This window comes from Zea mays, chromosome 3 (assembly GCF_902167145.1).
Source record: "Zea mays cultivar B73 chromosome 3, Zm-B73-REFERENCE-NAM-5.0, whole genome shotgun sequence".
In the NCBI taxonomy this organism is placed as follows: Eukaryota; Viridiplantae; Streptophyta; class Magnoliopsida; order Poales; family Poaceae; genus Zea; species Zea mays.
In genome coordinates, this window is record NC_050098.1 from 46514265 (window position 1) to 46539351 (window position 25087).

The 25087-nt window shown below is 43.1% G+C and overlaps 1 protein-coding gene across 1 annotated transcript; it reads right to left on the reverse strand.

Moving 5' to 3' along the window:
* Positions 1-10087: 10087 nt before the first annotated feature.
* On the reverse strand, positions 10088-11179 carry LOC103651911 (ergosterol biosynthetic protein 28). Its single transcript, XM_008677584.2, has 3 exons — positions 10980-11179; positions 10683-10889; positions 10088-10404 (listed from the first exon to the last, which is right to left on the reverse strand). Exons 1-3 carry the CDS (start codon positions 11125-11127, stop codon positions 10319-10321), a joined length of 441 nt encoding a protein of 146 aa, XP_008675806.2. The 5' UTR covers positions 11128-11179; the 3' UTR covers positions 10088-10318.
* Positions 11180-25087: the final 13908 nt, after the last annotated feature.

Genomic DNA, 25087 nt, shown 5'->3' on the forward strand with positions numbered 1-25087 from the left:
ATGTATCAGAAATAAGCAAAACTATTCATATATTTTATTATTTGATCATAAAAATGTCAGAACATAAAGTTTGAGTACATTTATACCTTCTCCTTAACAGATGACAATTCCCGGGCAATGCGTTTGCAATTATAGGAATGCGTGAACAGTAAAGGAATACTGTTCACTATTTATAGACACAAGACGCAGCCTATAAGGAATTACAATCATGCCCCTTATAAAAGTTTACAACAATGACTCAGACCCTTATGGGCTAAAAGGTCATTCTATCTTTAAGTCGGTTCGATCCTTCGTCTTTGGGCATGCTATAACACCGAAGCTTCATGAGTGGTAGCTTCGGTCATCATGTATAAGCAACTTTAGTCGAAGTTGTTTCTTCCTGCAGGACCTTCGGCGACGAAGCATGGCCCCAACAGTAGCCCCTTCGCGGTGCTAGATCGTTTTTCGTAACGAGCTTGATCCGTGAAAAAAGTCTCTTAGGCTTCGGGAAACCGAAGGTCCGAAAAACACCTTCCTTGAGCTCGTTGCCGAGAAACGATACAGTTTTCGAGCGTAGAGCGGTCCTACCATGCAGGTTCACCTTCTTGGTTGTTGCGGCCCACCGTGCAGTGGGTGCGAGTGACTGTTTGCCCGGTGAAAAATCCTGACGATTCGCCTTCTTACCTGCAGCACTATATAAACAGACAGGTAGGTGTGAAGTTACCACGGCATTCATTGCTATTGCACTGTTTTGCTGCCAAAAATTTAACCATAGCCGAAGCTTGATTTTTGCATTCAAAACGAAGCTCCAGTTTGGTTTGTGCTTCGTCACGAGGATAGCTTCGGAAAAAAGGTTATTGACTTCCAAAGAATTTTTTCAAGAAAATTTAAAATCAAATGACCAGAATACGCTCCACTGCTCGGGTTGAGCGTGATGGGGACGAGACCGAAGCCGTTGAAACTGTTCCAATTTCTGAAGCGATGAGGCGTTCCAGGCTGGTTCCATCAGAAGACACATTAGCTGCCGAAGCAACGCAAGCTGATGTTGAAGAAGTTGGTTCCGAAGATGAGTACAACTGCGGGATGCCAAGCAAACCTAGTCATTTGGACTTTGGAAAGTCCACCATCTCTGAAGTTGATCTTCCAAAAATGGTGAAGCTGGGCTACTTTAGTGAAACAAAAAAGGAGCTGGTTCGTTTTGGCGGGGAGGAGATTACTCCGAAGCCGGAAAAGAATGAAGTGGTTGTGTTCAAAAGCTTCTTTAAAGCAGGATTAAGATTTTCTTTGAATGGGATGATTGCTGATGTGTTGAAGAAGTTTGGGGTTTACCTTCATCAGCTAACCCCTAACGCTATTGTTAGATTAAGTGTTTATATTTGGGTCCTTCGTAGCGAGGGAGTGGAACCGTTCAGTGAAGGTTTCTGCCGAGTCCATGAACTACACTATCAGACTAAAGCCAGAGGAGATGGTCTTCATGAGAATTTTGGATGTTACAACTTTGCTTATCGTAAAACTTCGAAGTTTCCAGTGATAAGCTACCGAAGCAAATGGCCAGCCGGATGGAAATCTGAGTGGTTTTATGTTAAAGTTGATAAAGATGAAGATAAATTGGTCCAGAGTTCACTAGAGCTAACCTTCGGAGAAACGAGGCCCCGATGCAACATGATAAGTGGAAGCCCGAGCCAAATTGCTTTGGCTAAATTTCGCGTGATTTCAGATCATATTGGCACTAGAGACTTGGTGCAGGAATTTCTGGCTTTTAAAGTGTTTCCAACAATGAGGGATTGGGAGATGCCGAAGCTGGAGGGAGAAAAGAAAAAGGGAGAATTTGTTCGATTGCCGTATTACTACAAGTTTAAAAAACACTTTAAAAAGCCCTGCCAAGAGTGGCTGGACTCAATCGAGATTATGTGCAACGATATCCTCGGAAATTACTCTTAAAAAGAAGATCAGTTGATGACTGCAGCCTTCGGCACTCGTCCGAAGTGAAGATTGAACCGTGTGCTAGATGCTTTGAATTTTGATTACCCTGATTACGAGCAACTAGGCGGAGATGCCGAAGGCCCGAAGAGAAAGAGGATTGCTAGCGCCCTGGACAAAGAAAGCACCAAATTGGCCAGAAAGGAAAAAGAAATTTCTGAAAAACTGAGTCCTGGACCGAGGGTAGCTGTTTCAAGGAAAAGAAAAGGTACATCTCCAAAACCCAAGACGTCGGGCCAGGAGGAGGAAACTCCTGCGACACCTTCTGCTGCCGAAGTGGAAGAGATTCTGAAGGTAATGACTGAACCTTTGCCTGTCAAGCTAAGCCCGCTGGCGCCAGAACTGACGAAGTTTTTTCAGAAGGGCAAAGAAGCTTCGGCAGCAGAAAGTCCCGCAAAGCCGAAAAAACGAAGAATGATCCAAGTGGCTGATGTCATTCATTAGACACCGCCACCGACCTCGGCGTCGAAAATTGTTACTGCTGATCCCACAACCATCGAAGCTGAAACCGCCGGAGCCGAAACCGGAGGGGCCGAAGCCACCGGAGCCGAAACCACCGGAGCCGAAGCCACCAGAGCCGAAGCCGGGACCAACGAAGATCCTAACCTGGAAACTACACTTGAAGATATTGACAATATGCTTCTGAGAATGGCTGAAGAAGAAACTGCTGTGGTTACAGTGAACATGGCAACAGAAAAAGGAAAAGAGCAGATTGAAGATATTTTGGAAAAATAAGATTTTAATTTTCAAGATATACTTGGACAAGAGTTGTCAGACGCTGAAAAAGAAGAGCTGAAAAAATATGCTATATCCTGTGGATACAAACCAGGGTCTCTGCTATTTGGTGGAGTCAATGAAGGGAAGCTGAGATGCCTTCGGAACCGAACCGAGGCCAAGGTTGTTAGGACCTTCTCCAAAAGCGTTGGTCTGCCGAAGATTGAAGCAGACCTCTGAAGATACCAGCGACAGCATATTGCTGGTAGTTTGCTCTATGCTAATTTCAAGGTAAAAAAGTCTCGATTTTTTATTATTATATATTTTTTTATTTTGAATTAAGTTGTTTTCTGACGAAGATTGTTTTGGCAGAGTATACTTCTAAGTAAAGTGCTGAGAATGCAACAAGATCTTGAGGATGAAAAGAACGAAGCTACTATCAAAGATCTAGAAAGCAAAGTCAAAAATTACGAAGCTGCTCTGAAGGAAAAAGACTCTGTTGTTCAGGATCTTAAAATCAAAGTTAAAGATCACGAAGCTGCCTTGGAAAAGAAGGACTTTGTCATTCAATCTATGGAAGGTTCATTGGCTGAAGCCCAAGCCAAAAATAGCAGGTTAAACAATGAATTACTCCAAAGGTCAGAAAAATCAAAGCAGGAAAAGAAGAACCTCAAAACAAGTCTCAAGACCGAAATCGAGAAGAATTCAAATTTGCAAAAATCATTGAAGGAGCTTCAGGAGAAATGCTTAAACTTCGGCAGCCGATGCGTGCAGCGGCTGAAGGATGTGTTTCACTCAATTGGAGCCAGCTCTGATATATTTACACCTTCAGCTGAGAACCTGCCTAGCACCCTAGAATATATTGAAGGCGAGGTTGATGCTCTTGACGAAGTTATTGCTGGGCATGCTGACTTCTGCGCCCTGCTAGCTTCTCGAGGCACAGCCACCGCTTTTCTGAAGGCTGGCTGTACGCACGAAAAAATTGTAAATAGGCCAAACTTTAGCTTGTCACCAGCAAACTTGGTTGACATCCCAAGCCTAGCCCGAAGCATTGGAAACAGATTTATGACTCAGATTTGGGTAAATGGCGGGCGAAAAATGGCTGGTGACGAAGCTCGGAGCCACCTTAAGCCGGTGAGAAACTTATACTTGTTACTTTCACCTTCTCCTTGAAATTTGCACCTTTCTTATTCTGCTTTAATATATACAGGATGATGAAGCTGAAGAATGATGGGCTGAAGCTTAATAGTTGTTGTAAAAAATTTTCCTGCAAAAAACTCTGAAGAGATCTTTGTAATATAATTGTAGAAAAAACTAATGTAAATTTGTGCATACCTTGTAATATATCGTTTCTCCTTTATCCGTGCACAATCTGCTTTGTTGCGAACAAAACTTTACTTTTGAGCCGAAGGCGAAAAACACCTTCCCTTCTTTTCGTACACAACGAAGCATGAAAATTTCCTTTTTCTCCGAAGTTTTTCCTCATAACCGAAGCATTTGCCTTTTCTGTATGATTCAATGATGATGATCCTATATATGTCTAAATGAATGTTTATGAATGCAAATGTCATGATGTAATGTATTGTGCAAATGATTATTTGAATGTACATCCAAAAAATCATAATCATAGCCCTCATTCCCTTGAGAATGACTCAAATCTTTTTGTCGTTTATTTTTCGGCTTCACCGTTTACTTTTCGGTGTATCAGCGCTGACTTTTCGCTGTAAGCCTCCCTTAGGAGCTTCTTCGCCTTTTACTTTCGGCGGAATCAGCGTTTATTTTTCACTGTAAGCCTCCCTTAGGAGCTTCTTCGCCTTTTACTTTCGGCGGAATCAGCGTTTATTTTTCGTTGTAAACCTCCCTTAGGAGCTTCTTCGCCTTTTACTTTCGGCGGAATCAACGTTTATTTTTCGCTGTAAGCCTCCCTTAGGAGTTTCTCCTTCTTTTCTTTTTCCATTGCACTCGATGGTGCGTCGTCAGCTTTTACATTTACATTTTTGGGGGATATCACTCTTATAGAATTGAAATAAGGAAAAGAAAAATTACATATTGTGGCCCCATTAAAAACCTTTCTCCCCCTTTGGAAAGGAAAAGGGTGCCATAAGGAAAAGCTAAAACAACAATAAAAAATAGAAAAGATTACATCAAATTACACATAATACCGCCGAAGCTCATCCGCATTCCACGATCTAGGAATGTCGTTGCCGTCCATATCCTTTAATCTGTAGGAACCGGGTCTTGACGAAGATACTACCAGAAATGGGCCTTCCCATTTTAGTTGTAGTTTGCCCACTGTGTCTGGGTTGGCCACTCTTCGAAGCACCAAATGTCCTGGCTTAATGTTCTTCAACCGAACCTTTCTATCACGCCATTTTATTGTTTCGGCTTGGTATTTATTGATGTTTTCCATAGCCTGAAGCCTGATCCCTTCTATAGCATCTTTGTCGACAGAACAATCAGCTTCGTCTATCGCCGAAGCCACTGTTCTTATTGATCCTGCCTTAGCCTCTTCTGGGGTTATTGCTTCATCACCAAACAGCAATTTGAATGGTGTAAAACCTGTTGACCTTGATACTGTTGTGTTGTGGCTCCACACCACTTTAATTAATTCTTCTGGCCACTTTCCCCTTGGCTGATTAAATATTAACTTCATTATTCCTGTCATTATGATGCCATTAGCCCTTTCAACTAGTCCATTTGATTCGGGATGTCGAACTGACGCAAAATGGATCTTTGTGCCAATTTGGTCACAAAATTCTTTAAAAGCTTCGGAGTCAAACTGCGTTCCATTATCCACAGTGATAGCCTTCGGCACTCTGAAGCGACAGACAATGTTTTGCCAGAAAAACTTTTGGACAGTAACCGAAGTTATTGTGGCTAAAGGCTTTGCCTCAATCCACTTAGAAAAATATTCCACTGCCACTATAACATATCTTAAATTTCCTTGTGCTGGTGGTAGCGGACCTAACAAATCAAGGCCCCACCTTTGCAACGGCCAAGTGGGTTGTATTAACTGAGTTAGAGACGAAGGTTGTTTTTGATCTCTTGCACATTTCTGACAACCTTCGCACTTTTGGACTAGTTCCGCTGCATCCGAAGCTGCTTTTGGCCAATAAAATCCTTGGCGAAAAACTTTTCCCAGCAAAGGCCTAGATCCAATGTGAGATCCACACAAGCCTGCATGTATTTCCTTCATCAACTCTATACCTTCGGCTCTGGATAAACATTTGAGTAACGGAGAACAGACACCATGCTTGTACAGCTCCCCTTCTATTATTACATATGGACGAGCTCTTGCCTCTATTCTCTTGTTATAAACTTCGTCATCTGAAAGGAAATTACCCTTAAGGTAAGAGATGATTTCAGTTCTCCAGTCTTCACTATAAACAGGAGATATGTTGAGGACCGCTCTTTCAAGAAGTTCAACCGAAGGTGCTTTTATTGTTTCAAAAAATACTTCCGAAGGTAAGGGTAGCCCCTGTGCTGCTGACTTGGCTAGCAAATCAGCATGCTCATTTTCTCCTCGAGGAATATTTTTTACAGAAAACCCTTCAAAGGAAGCTTCAATCCTTCGGACAGTATCCAGATACTTCTCAAGCTTCGGGTCTCTTGCCTTACAACTTTTGTCAATATGACCAGAGATAACCTGGGAATCAGTTTTAAGAACCGCCCTTCTGATTCCCATTGCCTTTAACTTCCGAAGACCCAAAAGTAAAGCTTCGTACTCAGCAATGTTATTTGTGCAGCTAAAATCAAGTCTTGCTGCGTAGCAAGTTTTAACTTTGGAGGGTGCGACCAACACAGCGGCTGCTCCTGCTCCGAAGGTTCCCTAAGAACCATCGTAGAATACTGTCCATGCTTCGGCATCTTTATTTGCCTCTTCTACTTGAGCCCCTGGCGTCCAGTCAGCAATGAAGTCAGCTAACGCCTGGGACTGAATCGAAGATCTGTGTACATAATCAATGCAGAATTCATTAAGTTCCGCAGCCCACTTTCCAATCCTTCCAGTAGCTTCTCTATTTCTCATAATGTCCTTCAATGGTTGTGAAGAAGGGACAATTATATTGTATGCTTGGAAATAATGCCGAAGCTTTCTAGACGCCATCAAAACAGCATATAGCACCTTCTCCAATTCTGTATAATTTTTCTTTGATAAACTAAGAACTTCAGATACAAAGTATATTGGAGCTTGCTTCTTGATTTGCCCTTCAAGCTTCTCTTGGACAAGTGCCGCACTTACCGCTGAGTGCGAGGCTGCCACATATAACAACAGAGGAGCCCCTGGCGTTGGTGGAGTTAGCGTTGTTAGGTTTATCAAATATTGCTTCAGCTCTTCGAAGGCTTTCTGCTGGATCGGTCCCCATTGAAAAACTTCGGCTGACTTCAGCACTTCGAAGAATGGTAAATTTCTCTCTGCTGATCTAGATATGAATCTGTTGAGAGATGCCAGTCTTCCTGTCAATCTTTGAGCCCCCTTCTTTGTACTGGGTGGTTCCATTCGAAGGATAGCCTCGATTTTATTTGGATTAGCCTCAATCCCTTTTGTTGAAACTAGGCAGCCAAGAAATTTTCCCTTTCTTTACCCCGAAGACACATTTTTCTGGATTCAACTTTAAACCGGCCTGTCTGAAATTAGTGAAGGTTTCCTGGAGGTCAGTAATGTGATTCTCTTGCTTCGTGCTTTTTACAATGATGTCATCAACATAAGTTAACACATTTCTGCCTATCTGAGACTGAAGAACCTTCGCTGTCATTCTGCTGAAGCTTCCTCCAGCATTCTTGAGCCCCTCAGGCATCCGAAGGTAACAATATGTTCCACTAGGGGTTATGAAGCTGGTCTTCGGCTCATCCTCCTTCTTCATCCAGATTTGATGATAGCCTGAATAACAGTCCAGCAGACTCATAAGCTCTAATGAAGCTGCTGCATCAACTAAGGAATCTATCCTTGGCAATGGAAACTCGTCCTTCGGACAGGCCTTGTTGAGATCAGTAAAATCGATACACATCCTCCATTTACCATTGGCCTTTTTTACCATGACAGTGTTAGCCAACCATTCTGGGTATTTTACCTCTCTGATAACTCCCGCACTGAGAAGTCTTTTCACTTCATTTCGAGCACCTTCGGCCTTGTCATCAGACATCTTCCGAAGCCTATGCTTTCTGGGTCTGAAGGATGGATCAACATTAAGCGAATGCTCAATAACATCCCTGTTAACTCCGCAAAGATCATTAGCCGACCATGCAAAGACATCTTTGTTGTTGAACAAGAACCTTATCAAGGTTTTCTCTTGTTCCTCAGACAATTGAGATCCCAGCAGCACTTTCTGCTCTGCGATATCTTCGCATAAAAGCATGGGTTTCGGCTGATCGGCCGAAGCAGCCTTCTCCCTTCTATGCTTGTACTGCTCACAAGCTTCGGCTTCATCTATGTTATGGATTGCCTTTGAATCAGTCCAATTCCCTTCGGCCTTTCTGGCGGCTTCCTGACTCCCATAAATAGCAATAGGTCCCTCATCCGAAGGTATCTTCATGCAAAGATATGCTGGATGAAGGATTGCTTCGAAAGCATTGAGTGTTCCGCGACCAATGATAGCATTGTAAGGATACTCCATGTCAACAATGTCAAACACAATTTGCTCAGTCCTTGTGTTGTTGACGAATCCGAAGGTTACTGGCATGGTAATCTTTCCAAGTGCTACAATCTGCCGCCCTCCGAAGCCACAAAGAGGGTGCGTAGCATCATGAATCTTGTCTTTGGGTTCTTGCATTTGTCTGAAGGCCTTAGCAAATATGATATCTGCTGCACTGCCTGTATCAACCAAAACATTATGGACCAGAAATCCTTTGATCACAGAATAGATAACCATAACATCATTGTGTGGGTAATCCTTGAGCTAAAGATCCTCTTGAGAAAAGGTAATTGAGATGTGAGACCATCTTGATTTGATGAAGGGTCCTTGTACCCCTACATGTTGTACTCTTCTCTGTGCCTCCTTCTTCTGTTTCTTGTTGGCCGGCTCTGAGCATGAACCGCCTGTTATTGGGAGAACCAGCTTCGGGGCCGAAGCAGTTCCAGCTTGATTCTTGACCAAAGCCATCAGCTCAAAAAAGTGGAAGTGAGTTGACCGGAGGTGGGCGCCAATGTTGGGGGCTTGTTCTCAAATGCTATGAATTAAGAACAAGGCAACATAAAATATTAAATATTAATGCCCTTCGTCCGCTGAAGCATTATATCCCCAAGGATTTAATGAACTTCGGACGAAGACCATGAGTGAAATATCACGAAGGTCATACCTTCGTGATTAAACTTATAAAATAATATGAAATAATATATAAAACATGAAACATTAAAGATAAATGTATCAGAAATAAGCAACACTATTCATATATTTTATTATTTGATCATAAAAATGTCAGAACATAAAGTTTGAGTACATTTATACATTCTCCTTGACAGATGACAATTCCCGGGCAATGCGTTTGCAATTATAGGAATGCGTGAACAGTAAAGGAATATTGTTCACTATTTATAGACACAAGACACAGCCTGTAAGGAATTACAATCATGCCCCTTATAAAAGTTTACAACAATGACTCAGACCCTTATGGGCTAAAAGATCATTCTATCTTTAAGTCGGTTCGATCCTTCGTCTTCGGGCATGCTATAACACCGAAGCTTCATGAGTGGTAGCTTTGGTCATCATGTATAAGCAGCTTTAGCCGAAGCTGTTTCTTCCTGCAGGACCTTCGGCGACGAAGCATGACCCTAACATCGGTATTGGGATCTCTCTAAAACTCTTAATTTCTAAAAAATTGGTAGGATTCCAACAGCTCCCAATATATTCTCAAATACCTAATCAATTTGTTGGTGAGGGCCCACAAAAGTTCCTGTCAGGCCACGTTCCACGTGAATTTTATTTGCCACCGTACCTGCCTGCACCGCCATTTTTCTATCGTCGTTCACCTTTGTGCGCCGCCATTTGTTGTTGCCTAGAGCATGTGCCTATCGCCAGGGCGGCAGGGCTCCAACGACGTCCAGGTGATGGCCATTGCGACCGGGAAGCAGCTGCCCGCGCAGAAAAGGCAGGGATTTGGGTTTTTGAGGAGGAGATGGCGGCGCATTTTTGCGCTGTGCGGCCTGTTGTTTTCGCCGGCGGAGGAATAGGGAGGCTAGATGAGGAACGGTTGCATTGGAGTGAGTTTTTTTTTGACTTTTCCCTATAATAGGAATTGGGAGGAGGTGTTTTGGGTACTCTTGAAGATGCTTATTTCCCACGTCCTAAACTTAAGCGACTAAAGTTTAGTTACTTTAGTCCTTCAAATAGCAAACAGATGACTAAAATAGTTTTTCCAAATAGAATGTTTAGGGACTAAAGTTTAGGAGGGAGAATAAAGGAACCAAACCATCCCTAAATAATATAACAGAAGTGGTCGTTTATATTTCACATGGCATCACTGATGACAAAATAAATAAAGCGTGTTACAGCTTGCTGGTTACATTCAGTAGCCTCCGGGACATCGAAATGAGACGAGGATAACGAGAAAAAAGATTACAGATTTCCATGTTGCTTGCATATATGGACTGCACAACGGTGACAAGAAAGTAGCCAACGGTGACACAACCTGCGAAGTCCGGTCTAGCAGGTCATGGCTGCTTGGAAGTAGACCGACCGGGACGGGGGTTGTGGCCATCCGAGTTCCACTGAAGCAGCATCCAGACCATGGTTGTGACTGCATTGAAATATATATGAAAAATCAGGTTAAGTATCTGCAGTGCCCACTAATACAGAGAAATTCTATAGTGGCGGTTCTAAAGCTATTTGTATTGACGCTTTTCAGTGCCGCCATTCCTAGGAGCAGTAGAAATTGATATTTTCAATGGCGGTTATTTTCACTGGTGCGTGTTAACTGAAACCGTCAGCTTAGAGCTCTTTTCTACTAGTGACCAGTTTAGCATGCAGTAGCGATACGTCGACCCTGTGATCTGATGCATATGTGTTGTACTATACCTGCGATGAAGGTGAATGGGGCGAGACTAGCTGCACTGATTGTGTGATAAACCACGCACTCGACGCTCAGGTGCCCGATGGCGTAGACGATGGACAGGAAGGTGGCCGCGTACAGCGGCTTGCTGCTGAGGTTGAAGGCGCACAGGAAGCAGAGCGTGCACGACAGCAGCGTCCACACCGCAACCGTGCGCCCATGCACGCCGGTCACTGAAAAGCCCAGGTCATACTGCATGGTTTAAAAGTTGAAAGAACAGATAGCAGGTATAGCATCAGCATCTGAAGGCCAGCAGAACGAACCCTGTATCTCGGAGTAGGTGGCTGAGCAGAGCGACGCGGAGCCGAAGAAGCACGACCAGGTGAAGGCCGAGCGCAAGCTGCCGACAGCCATGAGCCACCTCCCCAGTGCCGGCATGCCGCGCTTCTTCAACTTCAAGGGGACAGCCATGGAGGCTTTGGGTACACGGGGGCAACAACGTCCAAGCAATAATAGAGGACACCGTGCGTGAGGGCCTTAACGCCAGTGTTGTGTTGCTTCGCTCCATTTATAGGGTACTGCAAAGTTTGGAGAGGTTTCTAGCCTTTTGCTAAAACCTAATCCCAGTCCACGTCAATTTTTTAAGGGCTGGTTGGTTCCTTCATTTTAAAGGAATTAGAATTTACTTAATAAAGTTATTTGGTTTTGACCACTTTCCTAAGTTAAGATATAAACCTATCCTAAATTTATAGGATAAGGTGTGGAAATTGATTTTATGTGTCACTAGTCCATATTTCTATTCTGTAACTCGTAACACGCTCTTCAACATAAATATAGCATATAAATATCAACTTATAAGACCAACAACTATATATAAATATATTTTATATAAAATTATATTAGTTTAATTGATGAGTAAAGTGCATTTATGTTCCCTTAACTTATGCGGGTGTGTCAATCCGGCCTATAAACTTTTAAAATGTGTCTATTAAGGTCATATTCACTGTTTGGATCTCACCTAACCTAAGTCACAATCAGTTAAAACAGACCTGATACATTGTGTCACATCGTTTTCTCCTCTGTTGCGGTGAACAGGCTATGAAGGACGCGGGCGGCGGCACACCGTTTGCCATCCCGCCGTGCGTCGACATCAAGTCCTCTGTGGCCTCGCTCACCTTCCTCAAGCTGGTCGTGCCATTCTGGCAGCTCCAGCCCTATGGCTCCTTGCTCACCATGTCTCGCACCTCCGCCTCGGCCCCTTGCACCCTCTTTACCACAACCGCCACCATGGACCTTACTTCTCCTAACAACACCAGTGGCACTGCCACAAACACGAACCAACCACCACCAGTGTCACACCCGGATCTTAGGGGCACCAAAACACCGGTGTGAAATATTCACCAAGTGTGCTAGAAACAAGTCTTACACATATGATGACTCATGCTACAGAAACGAATGACACAACATTAATATATAATAGAGTTCTATATAAAATAATTAAATAATTACATCATATGAAGACAATGATCCAGCAACCCAAAGTTGACTGGGAGACAACGGCCTAGACCTCTCATGAACTCATCACAACATCCTTCATGCGCCTCATCCTGGGGTACCTGTTCTTGACCTGGGGATGTGAGTACAACAAGTGTGAGCTCACATACGTTCATCGCTCAACAAGTTGTGGGGAATAATGTACATGAACTCACCAAAGATGGGAGCCCATGTGAAGTGTAAGGCTTACCAAAGAGGATGGTTAAAGCTGCTTTTAAAGTTGGTCAAAATTTTATTAGCAGTAAATAGTTATAAGTAGATACCAACCTAATTAAATAAGCGATCAAAATTAATAACAACACCCACAATGCAACATAAATGACAAATTATGTTTAATTCCATAGATTAATCATGTGAGGGTCCGAGCAGCTCATGACCGTGAACACGGCTGATATACCAGTTTTACACTCTGTAGAGGTTGCACATCTTTATCTACAAGTCGTGTTACCTAATTGCCACGGAGTTGATCAGACCCCCATACACCTCTACCAAGGAAGCGAGGCAGGGTACCGCTACGAGGCCTTTACAGAGTTCCACTAGCTTCAAGAAACCTGCTACAGTTCTAGGAAGCGCAGTATAGGAATCCCCCGTCTGAAAAACCATCACCGCAAAATCAGCCCGAGAACCTCCCTATACCGACCACTCCTCTACTGCCCTTGTGGTCCTCCACAAGTTTTCCTAATTAGTCAGCCAAGGGTGTCTCATACCACCCTTGTGGTAGCACTATTTTCCCGGGTGGTCGCTCCATGTTCCAATTAACAATATGATCTTATCATGAATAATAATTAAACAACAATATAATTGGAACATGATCATAATGAAACATTAGTTTCCCAAAACCAGGTAGAGCAATAGCAAATCTACCCAATAATTCATATGTTTGCAAGGTGGGGTTTAAACAATGCTAGGGAAATCTATTAGGTCCCATCAAATTAACCTGAGCAGGTCACAATGATTAATAGGAACATTATTAGGTAAAGAAGAGTGATCAAGGGCACAACTTGCCTGGGACTCGAGATTCCAGGTACCAGAACGATCTTCAGGTTCTCGGGACCTCACTGCTATTCGTAGCAATACAAACAAACATGGTATACAAAAAATCAACATCACACCAAACATAAGCACAAACTGTATAATATTCTACGCGTCGTTACGAGATCGTAGGTTCGAGAACCGCTAAATTCGGAGCTACGGTTATAAAGTTACGATTTTTCTAAATATTTAGGAGTGGGGTACAAAAGAAATTAAGTACATAATTTCAATTTAGGTTTCATAACAAATTAAAGCTACTAGGGGATAAACAATATTATTATGGATCTAATGCAACTGGAATGGATCAAAACAGAGTTAAAATAATTTAAATATGAATTAAATAAGTTTCTGGAATTATTTTTATACTAAAAATTCTTTTCTTTACTAAGTTTACTCGATTTATTTAATACTTATGTTGCGGCCACTATTTCCAGAATAGCTAGGGTTTCTTTTGTAAACTTCGAGACCTGATTGTAACAGTTTCTGTATAGGGATGGACGGAAGATTAATTTTACTAGACGAAGGGGCTTTTAGCACTTTCACACGGCCAAAGGGGTATTTTTGAGCTACGACTGTCCGATCAAGAGTCTTCAGACAGGATTAGATTGACCTAATAATGAAGCGGTATACACTTCGGGCCATCGGATTGCAGATCTATGGTCTAGATTAGACACACGAGATTTCAACCGATATGCAACACGAGTCGTTAGATCCAGGATCCACAACCCACGCGTGCACACACCATTCTCTACGCTTTTCCCATCGGATCAAAAATCAGTGGCTCAGACTTAAATGGGCCAAAACGTTACACGCATGTAATCCTGACCATCCATCTAAGATCGACAGCAACCAGGCCATCTCCAGCCCTAGCAGGACCCTAGCGGCGGAGCAGGGACGCCGCGGTGGCACCATTGCCGGGACTCACCGAGCGGGTGCCCGAGAGGCCCAACCTTAGAACGTGAGCATGCAGAACAGAGAGGGAATGACAGCCAACTATATGGTGGAGGCCTTACCGAGGATTTGGCACGCAATCACCCCGGCCACGGCGCTCGGTGGACCGGAACAACTTTCGTCGACGACGGTAACCCCGGCGGCGCAAGCAGTGATCTCTAGAGAGCCAGAGAATAGACCAGGGGGGTTGGTCGGCACGACATCGATTTTTATAGGGATGCGCGGGGAGGACCCGCGGAAATCGACGCGCCGGCGAGATCGCGTGGATTCCGCGCCACGCCCCACGCGGTTTTCTTTCCTGTGAACTCGAAGGTGGTTTCGAGGTGAGGGAGAGACCTGGCAATGCGACCCCACCAAGCAGTGACCGGGCGTGTGACAAGGAGGGAGTTCAAATGGCCAACATGGTCCACACGACAACGGAGCAAGTAACACGACTACGCGTGAGCAAGCACTCTGGAAGTGGGGCCCGCATGGCGGTGAAGCAGATGACCGAGGGGCCCCAGCTGTCGGCGCAGCACAGTTGGGCCGAGCGCGCGGGGAAAAGTGGAAGCTCAGTCACGCGGGACTAGGGGTGGAGATGGGCCAGCCAAGGAGAAATGGCCCATACATGCATTTGCATTTTCTTTTTCTTTTATAATTTTCTGCTTTGTTTTCAAATTTCAATTTCAAGTATTCAAACCAAATTCAAATTTCTGTTTTGAATTCTAGGTTCCCAATCTCACCCATAATCCTAATGTGAATATAAATCCTACTATTTTCAATATTTTTATTTATTCTCCTTCCCACTATTTATTTCTAGAATTAAATGACTTTATTACCATTTCCTTTCTAAATTTTCTATTTTATATTTTCATTTATAATTGGAGATCAAATTTAAGTTACAATTCCTTTATTTCAATAAAATGTATCACAACAAAATCATTAGCATGAGATGCACATTTCTTTATTTATTTATTGGTTAATAATCTCCAGAGGTTCCCTAAATTCTCAAAACGCTAAAATAATTATATTTATTTATTTATATTTTTTATACAAATTTTGGGCTTTACAAATCCTACCCCCTTAAAAGAAATCTCGTCCTCGAGATTAGTAGGAAAAAGGATGTAACCCAAGCTTGTCTCAAAACATATGCACAAACAAGAATCTCATCGTGATGCATAACTTGTTATTCCAAACATAGGTTGAAATAGGCCTTATTATTATTCCTATATTAATAAAAAACTAGCTACCACCTAAGGTATTATTTAGGTCGTACAAATACTACTTCCTATATATGTATATATATATATTTATGTATATATGTATACATTCTAATCTTGCTGCTCGTTGACTTCTTCACCGGCTTCTTCACCTTCAATTGACATCTCTTCTTGGTTTTCTAGTTCACCAGGTTTAGCTTCTACTTCCACATGGTTGACCTGCCCCCGGTTGATGGATAAGGGCTAACTCTTGCTTGCTGAGGCCTGACCTTGCTTCATCAGAGCTGGAGTGGTGTAAGCTGCTCTGTTGGGACAGTAGTTAGCATAATGTCCAGCCTGTCCACATTTAAAGCATGACCTGTTTGTGAATGTATTAGGAGCAACAGTTCTAGCTAGAGTGCTTGCTTAAGGAGGAGCATATTGGGTCGATTGAGTTTTTGCCCGGAACTGCCACGAGCAGGTGTACTTTAAGGTGTAGTATAACGGGGACGGGAACTACTTCCAGCCTGTCCCTGGTTAATAGCCCTTCTCTTCTCTCCAAGTTCAACCCTCTTGTTTTCCAAAGCAATAGCTTTGTCTAGTAGTCTATGGAAGGACGAGAATGTGTGTGATATCAGCTGGTATTGTAGTGGCCCGATCAAACCTTCCAGAAAGAGCTCCTGCTTCTTCTCATCGTCATCAACTTCAACAGGAGCATATCGAGATAGCTGGATAAATTTGTCCCTGTATTCGCTTACTGACATGCCTCCCTGTTTGAGGGGTAGGAACTCCTTTTTAATCTTCATAAGGCCAGCAGGAATATGGTAATTCCTGAATTGAGTGAAGAATTCCGCCCAGGTGATGGTGTTGGCGGTAGCTTTTGCAGCACAATATGCATCCCACCAATCCGCAGCGGGGCCGGTAAGGCGACCCGATGCATAGAGTACTTTCTCCCTGTCAGTGCATTGGGCTATGTTGAGCATCTTGTCCATGGACTTCAGCCAGTCATCAGCTTGTAGTGGATCCGTGGAGTTAGATAATGTCGGTGGCTTGTGACTCATAAACTCCTGGTGCTTATCCCTGGGTGTAGCTGGTGGTGGTGGAGGTGGTAGTTGTTGTTGTTCGTGCCGTACTTGGCACATTTATTGGCGTTCTTGCTTCATTTCCTGTTGTACTTCCTGCCGCTCCTAGCGCATCTCCTAACGTTCTTGTCGCATTTGTGCTTGCATTTCCATCATGGTGTTTGCCATTTGTTGTAGCTACTGCATCTGAGCGGTAGCAACGGGATCTGTTCCAGCCGGTGGAGGGTTCATCTCGGGTTGTAGTTGGTTAACAATCCTCCTGTGATGGTTGTTAGCAGGTAGATCAATACCGCCTCCCTTCCTGGTATTGGCCATCTGGGTTAGAAATATATGGTAAGATAGTTTTGCAAGGGAAATTATTTAGTAGGCAAACAGATAGGCTAGTAGCTGGTCATAAACTGAAGGATCTTGGGTATGGTTTGTCGTTTTATGTCTATATTGGGATAACTAGGCTGATAAGGTAAATCTCCAAAGGTAAGATAGAATCTATCAAGATAGGATAGATATGTGATACTAGGTACATTTTAATGGGGATACTCTAGGTTGTCTAGTTATTTTATAAATATTATCCTTTATGCCTAGATGTATATGCAGATGCAATTGTGGACATTACTCTACAACTCATCACACTCAATCAAAGATCCAAATCAGACAAGTATCATAAGAACAAACATTCAGGCACATAGATCCCTATAAAAATAATTTTGTTTTTGTTCCTAAGATTAGGTCTCCTATTTTCCTAAAAGTCACTTTAGGTACAGGATTTCAAAGTGTGAAATCCAATTTTGTCTTTGGAAGAGAAAATGTGAGGATGATTAGAGTAAATCAGCAATAGATGAGAAAAGTTTTGAGGGAAGTCTTAGAAAGAATCAGAGTAGCAAGGTAAGTAGGTAATGGTTGTCCAGTTCTATCTAGGTTTCGTCCTACAGTCAACATTCCACTGATACCACTTCTATCACACCCGGATCTTATGGTCACCAAAACCCGGGCGTCAAATAATCACCAAGTGTGCTAGGAACAAGTCTTACACATATGATGACTCATGGTACATAAATGAATGTCACAACATTAATATATAATGGAGTTCTGTACAAAATAATTAAGTAATTACATCATATGAAGACAACGATCCAACAACCCAAAGTTGACTAGGAGACGACAGCCTAGACCTCTCGTGAACTAATCATAGCATCCTTCGTGTGCCTCATCCTGGGGTACTATTCTTGACCAGGGGGTGTGAGTACAGCAAAGGTGAGCTCACATACGTTCATCGCTCAACAAGTTGTGGGGAATAATGTGCATGAGCTCACCAAAGGTGGGAGTCCATGTGAAGTGTAAGGCTTACCAAAGAGGATGGTTAAAGCTGAGCATTGCTTTTAAATTTGGTCAAAATTTTATTAACAGTTACTAGGTATAAGTAGATACCAACCCAATTAAATAAGAGATCAAGATTAATAACAACACCCACAATACAATGCAAATGACAAATTAGGTTTAATTCCATAGATTAATCATATGAGGGTCCGAGTCGCTAATGACTGTGAGCACGGCTGATATACTAGTTTTACACTCTGCAGAGGTTGCACATCTTTACCCACAAGTCATGTTACCCATTTGCCACAGAGTTGATCAGACCCCATACACCTCTACCAAGGAAGCTAGGCACGGTACCACTACGAGGCCTTTACAAAGTTTCACTAGCTTCAGAAAACCGTTACAATTTCTAGGAAGCGCAGTATAGGAATCCCTCGTTTGAAAAGCCATCGCAGCAAAATCAGCCCGAGAACCTCCCCATACCGACCACTCTCCTACTACCCTTGCCCCTTTCGGGTAAGGTAGTCCTCCACTAATTTTCCTAATTAGTCAGCCAAGGGCGTCCCATACCACCCTTGTGGTAGCACTGTTTTCCCAGGTGGTCGCTCCATGTTCCAATTAACAATATGATCTTATCATGAATAATAATTAAACAACAACATAATTGGAACATGATCATAATGAAATATTAGTTTCCCAAAACCAGGTAGAGCAATAGCAAATCTACCCAATAATTCATCTGTTTGCAAGGTGGGGGATAAACAACGCTAGGGAAACCTATTAGGTCCCATTAAATTATCCTAAGCAGGTCACAGTGATTAATAGGAACATTATTAGGTAAAGAAGAGTGATCAAGGGCACAACTTGCTTGGGACTTGAGATTCTAGGTACCAGGATGATCTCTAGGTTCTCGGGACCTCACTGCTATTCGTAGCAATACAAAAAAACATGGTATAGGCAAAATTAACATCACACCAAACATAAGCACAAACTGCATAACAATATTCTACGCGTCGCTACGAGATCGTAGGTTTGAGAACCGCTAAATTCGGAGCTACGATTATAAAGTTACAATTTTCTAAAGATTTAGGAGTGGGGTACAAAAGGAATTAAGTACATAATTTCAATTTAGGTTTCATAACAAAATAAAGCTACCAAGGGATAAACAATATTATTATGGATCTAATGCAACTGGAATGGATCAAAAAGAAGTTAAAATGAATTAAATATGAATTAAACAAGTTTCTGAAATTTTTTTATACTAAAAATCCTTTTCTTTACTAATTTTACTCGTTTTATTTAATACTTGGGCTACAGCCACTATTTATAGAATAGCTAGGGTTTCTTTTGTAAACTGCAGGACCTGATTGTAACAGTTTCTGTATAGGGATGGACGACAGATTAATTTTACTAGACCAAAGGGGCTTTTTAGCACTTTTCACATGGGCGAAAGGGTATCTTTGAGCTACGACCGTTCTTCGGACAGGATTAGATTGACGTAATAATGAAGAGATATACACTTCGGCCCATCGGATTGCAGATCTATGGTCCAGATTAGACAATGAGATCTCAACCGATATGCAACACGAGCCGTTAGATCCAGGATACACAGCCACGCGTGCACACACCATTCTCTACGCTTTTCCCATCGGATCACAAATCAGCGGCTCAGATTTAAATGGGCCAAAATGTTCCGTGCATGTAATCCTGACCACCCATCTAAGATCGACGGTAGCCAGGCCATCTCCCAGCCCTAGCCGGACCCCAACGGCTGAGCAGGGACGCCGCGGTGGCACCATTGTCGGGACTCACCGAGCGGGTGCCCAAGAGGCCCAACCTTAGAACGTGAGCGCGCAGAACAGAGAGGGAATGGTGGCCAACTATATGGTGGAGACCTTACCGAGGATTAGGAGCGCAATCACCCCGGCCACAACGCTCGGCGGACCAGAACAACCTTCGTCGAAGACGGTAACCCCGGCGACGCAGGCAGTGATCTCCAAAGCGCCCAGAGAATAGACCAGAGTGGTTGGTCGGCACGACATCGATTTTTATAGGGATCCATGGTGAGGACCTACGGAAATCGGCACGCCGGCGAGCTCGCGCGGATTCCACGCTGCGCCCCACACAGTTTTGTTTCCTGTGAACTCACAGGTGTTTTCGAGGTGAGGGAGAGACTTGGCAATGTGACCCCACCAATCAGCGACCCGACGCGCGACAAGAAGGGAGTTCAACTGGCCAACAGGGTCCACACGACAGCGGAGCAAGTAACACGACTAAGCGCGAGCAAGCACTCTTCACAGTGGGGCCCGCATGGAGGTGAAGCGGATGAACCAGGGGCCCCAGCTGTCGGTGCAACACAGTTGGGTAGAGCACGTGGGGAAAAGTGGAAGCTAGGCCGCACGGGACTGGGGGTGGAGATGGGCCAACCAAGGAGAAACGACCCATATAGGCATTTGCATTTTCTTTTTCTTTTATAATTTTTTGCTTTGTTTTCAAATTTCAATTTCAAGTATTCGAACCAAATTCAAATTTCTGTTTTGAATTCCAGGTTCCCAATCTCACCCATAATCCTAATGTAAATATAAATACTACTATTTTCAATATTATTATTTATTCTCCTTCCCACTATTTATTTCTAGAATTAAATGACTTTATTACCATTTCCTTTCTAAATTTTTCTGTTTTATATTTTCATTTAAAATTTAAGATCAAATTTAAGTTACGATTCCTTTAATTCAATAAAATGCATCACAACAAAATCATTAGCATGAGATGCACATTTCTTTATTTATTTATTGGTTAATAATCTTCAAAGGTTCTCTAAATTCTCAAAACGCTAAAATAATTATATTTATTTATATTTTTATATAAATTTTGGGCTTTACATTCTGTCGCCGCCTCAAATGTTGCCCGAGTGCAGCTGGCAAAGGCGGCGAGGTTGGTGCGGTCGGAAGATACGGACAAGCGAATGCTCAGGCATACGGTAGCGCGGCGTCACTTTTCTTGCAGATGGGCTCATACAAGATGCTCTCGGACTAGGGCTATGGCTACGTCTACACCGTCGTCGTCGTCAACTGCACATAACCCGTTTTTTAAAAAAGACTTCTCCACCCGAGCCTGAGCCTAGGCGTCAGTTTTCTTTCTCCTAGCCGCTGCTCAGCACTGCTCTGCTCCCCCCTCGCCGCTGGCGATCGCCACCGTCCAAGCTTCGGCAAGCTTCCCCTGCCCTGGCTCGGCCTTCCTCTTCTCTCTGGTGAGCATCTTCATCTCCTTTTCCCCTCTCTCCCTCTATCACTCTTAGTCACCTAGAGGAGCTCCACCACCTCTTTGTGTTCAACTCAATTTTTCACTCAAAATCCTGTGAATCCAAGTTCGTGTGTGTGTGTCTAGTGCCCTATTGAATTCCCCTACAGGTCTTGAGCCCCTAGGGAGGGTTTCATGCCTTCAAATAGCCATTTCACTCTCGTTTCAAATCCTCGTGCACCACGTGTTCGGTGAAATGTTCAAACCACTCAAATTTGCTCAAATTGATCCTAGTTTTTTCCAACACCCTCATGCCACCTCCAGTAACACTGACGTCTAATTTCACGTCTATCCGATATCCCAGACTCATGATATACTTTTGTTTCCAATTTTTAGCGATCATTTCTGAGCTGGGTGCCAAAAATTTGTTTTCTCTGCAAAATTTCAAACCAAGCTCACACTTCACTCATATTCACTCATATATACCTACTCGTGAAGTATCGGCTCACTTCCAAGTCATTTCATGCCCCATTTCACATTTCAAACCTCCTATGACATAATTCATTGATCAAACGCCATTCTCGCGTCGTTTGACTCCTGGTTCACCAAATCACTCTGTTTTTGTGTCTTAAATCTCTGTGTATGTATTTATTCACATTTCATATACTTATGACTATGTGACTAATACGTGCTCACCTCTACTGTCATTTCAGTGATCTCGTCTACCTGCGTGACCGTCCCCTGTCCTGCCTGGATTCTCTCTCTCGTGAGGTTTCCACGTAGTTATCACTTCTTTTGAGATCCTATTGGCAGCTTTCTACTTCTGCTTATCTTTTCACTCTATTGTGCAGCAGTCTGGTTAGGATGGTGCGGACGAAGAACGTCTCATCGTCAGGGGTGGAGTCGACGAGGACCATCCTCGCCCCTTCAGGCAGTTCAAGGGAAAGACGGTTTATCTTGAGCAGCAGGAGGGCAGGAAGAAGTGTAACACCCCAGGTGTTACTGTACGTAAACCGTAAATATGGGCTTAAGCACGGGATGTTGATGAGGATAGTAATCTTAATATCCTGATCATTTTCTCCTATCACGATTTTAGTATCGCATTTGTCTTTGTCTATTTAGACTCTTCCTAAAGTTTTCACAAAGTTCGGAACGTATTTGTTCCAAAAATTAGCGAGTCTTTTGATTATTTAAAATTCATCAATTGTGCAAATACGAATTTGGAAACTTAGTTCAGTCTTCCGATTTTGTCCCAAACAAGATTTATTAGAAGTTGACGACTAAAGTTTTTGGGTTTAAAATTAATCAATTAAGGCGAATTGGAAACGTCACCTAATTATTTCGCTCTTGTTCAAGCGATCTCTACAAACTCTGTAGCAATAATATTAAGGGTGGACTGTTTAGAATAAATCAAACTTGAATTAAATGAAACCAGAACAACGGTTAGCCGATTCACTTTCCTATTTAAAAATCCGAGAAAATAATCTATCAATCGATAGCTCTTTAAATTGGCGATAGCTCTTTAAATTGCCCCGTTTACTCCTCGTCTTAAATCCAACTTCCAATATTCAGAATATGTGAGGTTTATCTGTTTTAAACTAGATTTGACATAGTTTGAAATATCCAAGCCGATCTCATTTGGTTCGGTTCGTGTGTTCCTTGCCTCGATATAAATCTACAACTATAAATAACGGGTACAAGTTCATCTGACTCTGGAGTATTTAGCACATCAAGTCTTGTCTAAATATTAAAGTCGATCTTGTTTTGGTCCAATCCATTTATGCCTTTGTTAAACCTTAATCCGAGCTCCCAATATATCCATAGGTTTTTGTAAAAGAAGTAGAGAAAAAATTATTTCTCTTTTACCCTCTACGTATCTAACTACTTCTATTTCTTTTCAATCTAAGTTGATTTCCTTGATTCTTGGAAATATCTCACCGCTGATATGCATTTCAGAAATATCCCATCGCTTGACCTGCCTTCTCCTTATCCCAGCCACCGCCTCCTTCAGGCTTCAGGTTCCTCAAACCTCAATGCCGTGAGCCTTCTCTGCTCCTTCTGCGCATACGCCAGGCACTGATCCCTGCTTACGCGCGCTCCCTGCATAGTGCTGCCCCTTACCCTTGCTCGGCTTCAACACCGACGCCCATATCCAGCGCCACCTGATCCCTCCCTCGTTCATGGGCATCGTCGGCTGGACCTCCCTAACGGTTGCGTGTGCATCTCCGTGCTCCATCAGCCCGGCGTTGAACTCAAGCACCGACAGCGCCCCCATCTACTGCCCACCTCGCTGATTGGCGAGCTCAATCGGGCGCGCGTCCCTGCTTCCCTCTAGTGCCGACTTTCGTTGACCCAGCCATGGAGCTCGTCCCTGCGCTCAGCCTTCCTCTACGCGAACACGCAGAGCTGTGCCTATCGTGTGCTCGTCTCAGCTGAGCACCGTATGCCCCAGCGTCACTCGCCCCTGGCCGCCGGTTCGTCCTCAGCCCTGGACGCCATTCTTTGCCGCTCACCTCACCCAACATCGGTCCGGCCGCCGTCTCCGGTCTTGTCCTAGTTTACACCGATCATCGTGGGCACGTGCTGCGGCAGCGCCTTGGTGGATGTCGAGCAGCGCACCGTGCCTGCGCAGTCTCGGCCATGACGTTGTCCATCACGGTGAGCCTCCCTGTTGTCTCCGCTTGCTTGCATCCCTTATGTTCGATGAAGTGACAGAATCGATGAAAGAAACATGTTTCAGTTTGGTGCGCTCTAAGTGACAGAATCGATGAAAGAAACATGTTTCAGTTCGGTGCGCTCTAGGTATTCGACGAAATAGAACCAAGGAGCTGTCGTCATTCAAACAGCTTCGCCGCGTCTTGCGTCCCCGCCGATGAGACTCGCACTCCTCGCTCTGTTTAATTTCTCATTAGACGCTGACGTGGCTAGCTGTTGATTTATGTGTGTATGTGTGTTTGCGAGGATGTCCTTGTTCGCTGTCCACCTGGTGCGCGATGAAAGGCTCGAACTGGGCATCGTTGTCAATCTCGTGGTTTCGAGTCGGATTTAGATAATAGTAGCCGATTCGTTACTTCCGCTATTGGTCGGATGAATTTAGTTAAACATATTAGTTGTGTCGTTTTTCTTGTCAATAGCTTGTGCGTTGTGGTCATAAGAATAATGTTTATTGCAATGCTCGAGTCGCTTGCGGTGATATGGTCGTGTGAATGGTCGAATGCTTGTTGAAATACCGTAGTGGCGAGGAGTTTTTGGGTAGACATGTAGGCTTAATGTGTTAGTGTTGGAAATGGTAAATTAACCACTATGCTTGGTGAAGTATATGTTTGAGGTTCATATGATAGTAGAGTGTTTGGCATGCAAGTATTTGACATATAGTCAAGCTTAGATTAAAAATGCAAAGTGGATGCAAGATGATTAAATTAGTAATTAATTAGGCATATGTGAGTAAAAATGTCTTAGGTATTTAGAGTATTGAGCATACAATTTTGCGGGGCTCCATGCTAGTTGATAATGAGTTGTCTGCTAGATCTAAAACTAATATGATATTCATGTAATTAGCGTGTTATCCAAATTAGTTTGAGTAAGTGGTTTAGAAAGTCAGTTAATGTGCTTCTATCCTTATTCTAAATTTAGATGTCTAAGACTAATGATTCTAGGTTTGTTAGTCTTCTGGTGTTCTATAATATTGTCTAGTTTTAGATGTTATGCTCTAGTTTGAGGCCTGTGTTCAATTATTGTTAATTGGATGTTTGAATTAAGTATGATTATCTCGAAGATTATAATTATTGTAAAGTCATAGTTATCTAGTGTGTGCTCATAGGAGTTATGATGTATCATCACTAAGTGTTTAGTTTGCTTCCGTGAAGCATTATTTAGTCTTGCTATTCCTTCTTATGTTGTTATGTTCATACATGCGCATTATGCATATCATTTAGGTACGTTAATTGATCACACGATGTGGAGGAAAAGCGTTGGATTAATCCAAATGTGATGTTGATACATAAACTAGAGGAGTGGATGATTTGATCAAGTACCAGTATGGGAGATGCTCAACAAGTGGTCGTCATCTAACAAACC

What these genes read in the sequence shown, in the direction of transcription:
- LOC103651911 (XM_008677584.2), bottom strand. Translation starts at nt 11,127, where the DNA reads ATGGCTGTCCCCTTGAAGTTGAAGAAGCGCGGCATGCCGGCACTGGGG. An exon ending in CACCTACTCCGAGATACAGG is followed by an intron (nt 10,890 to 10,979) that starts GTTCGTTCTGCT and finishes TGGGCTTTTCAG; the next exon opens with TGACCGGCGTGCATGGGCGC. An exon ending in CCCATTCACCTTCATCGCAG is followed by an intron (nt 10,405 to 10,682) that starts GTATAGTACAAC and finishes ATTTCAATGCAG; the next exon opens with TCACAACCATGGTCTGGATG.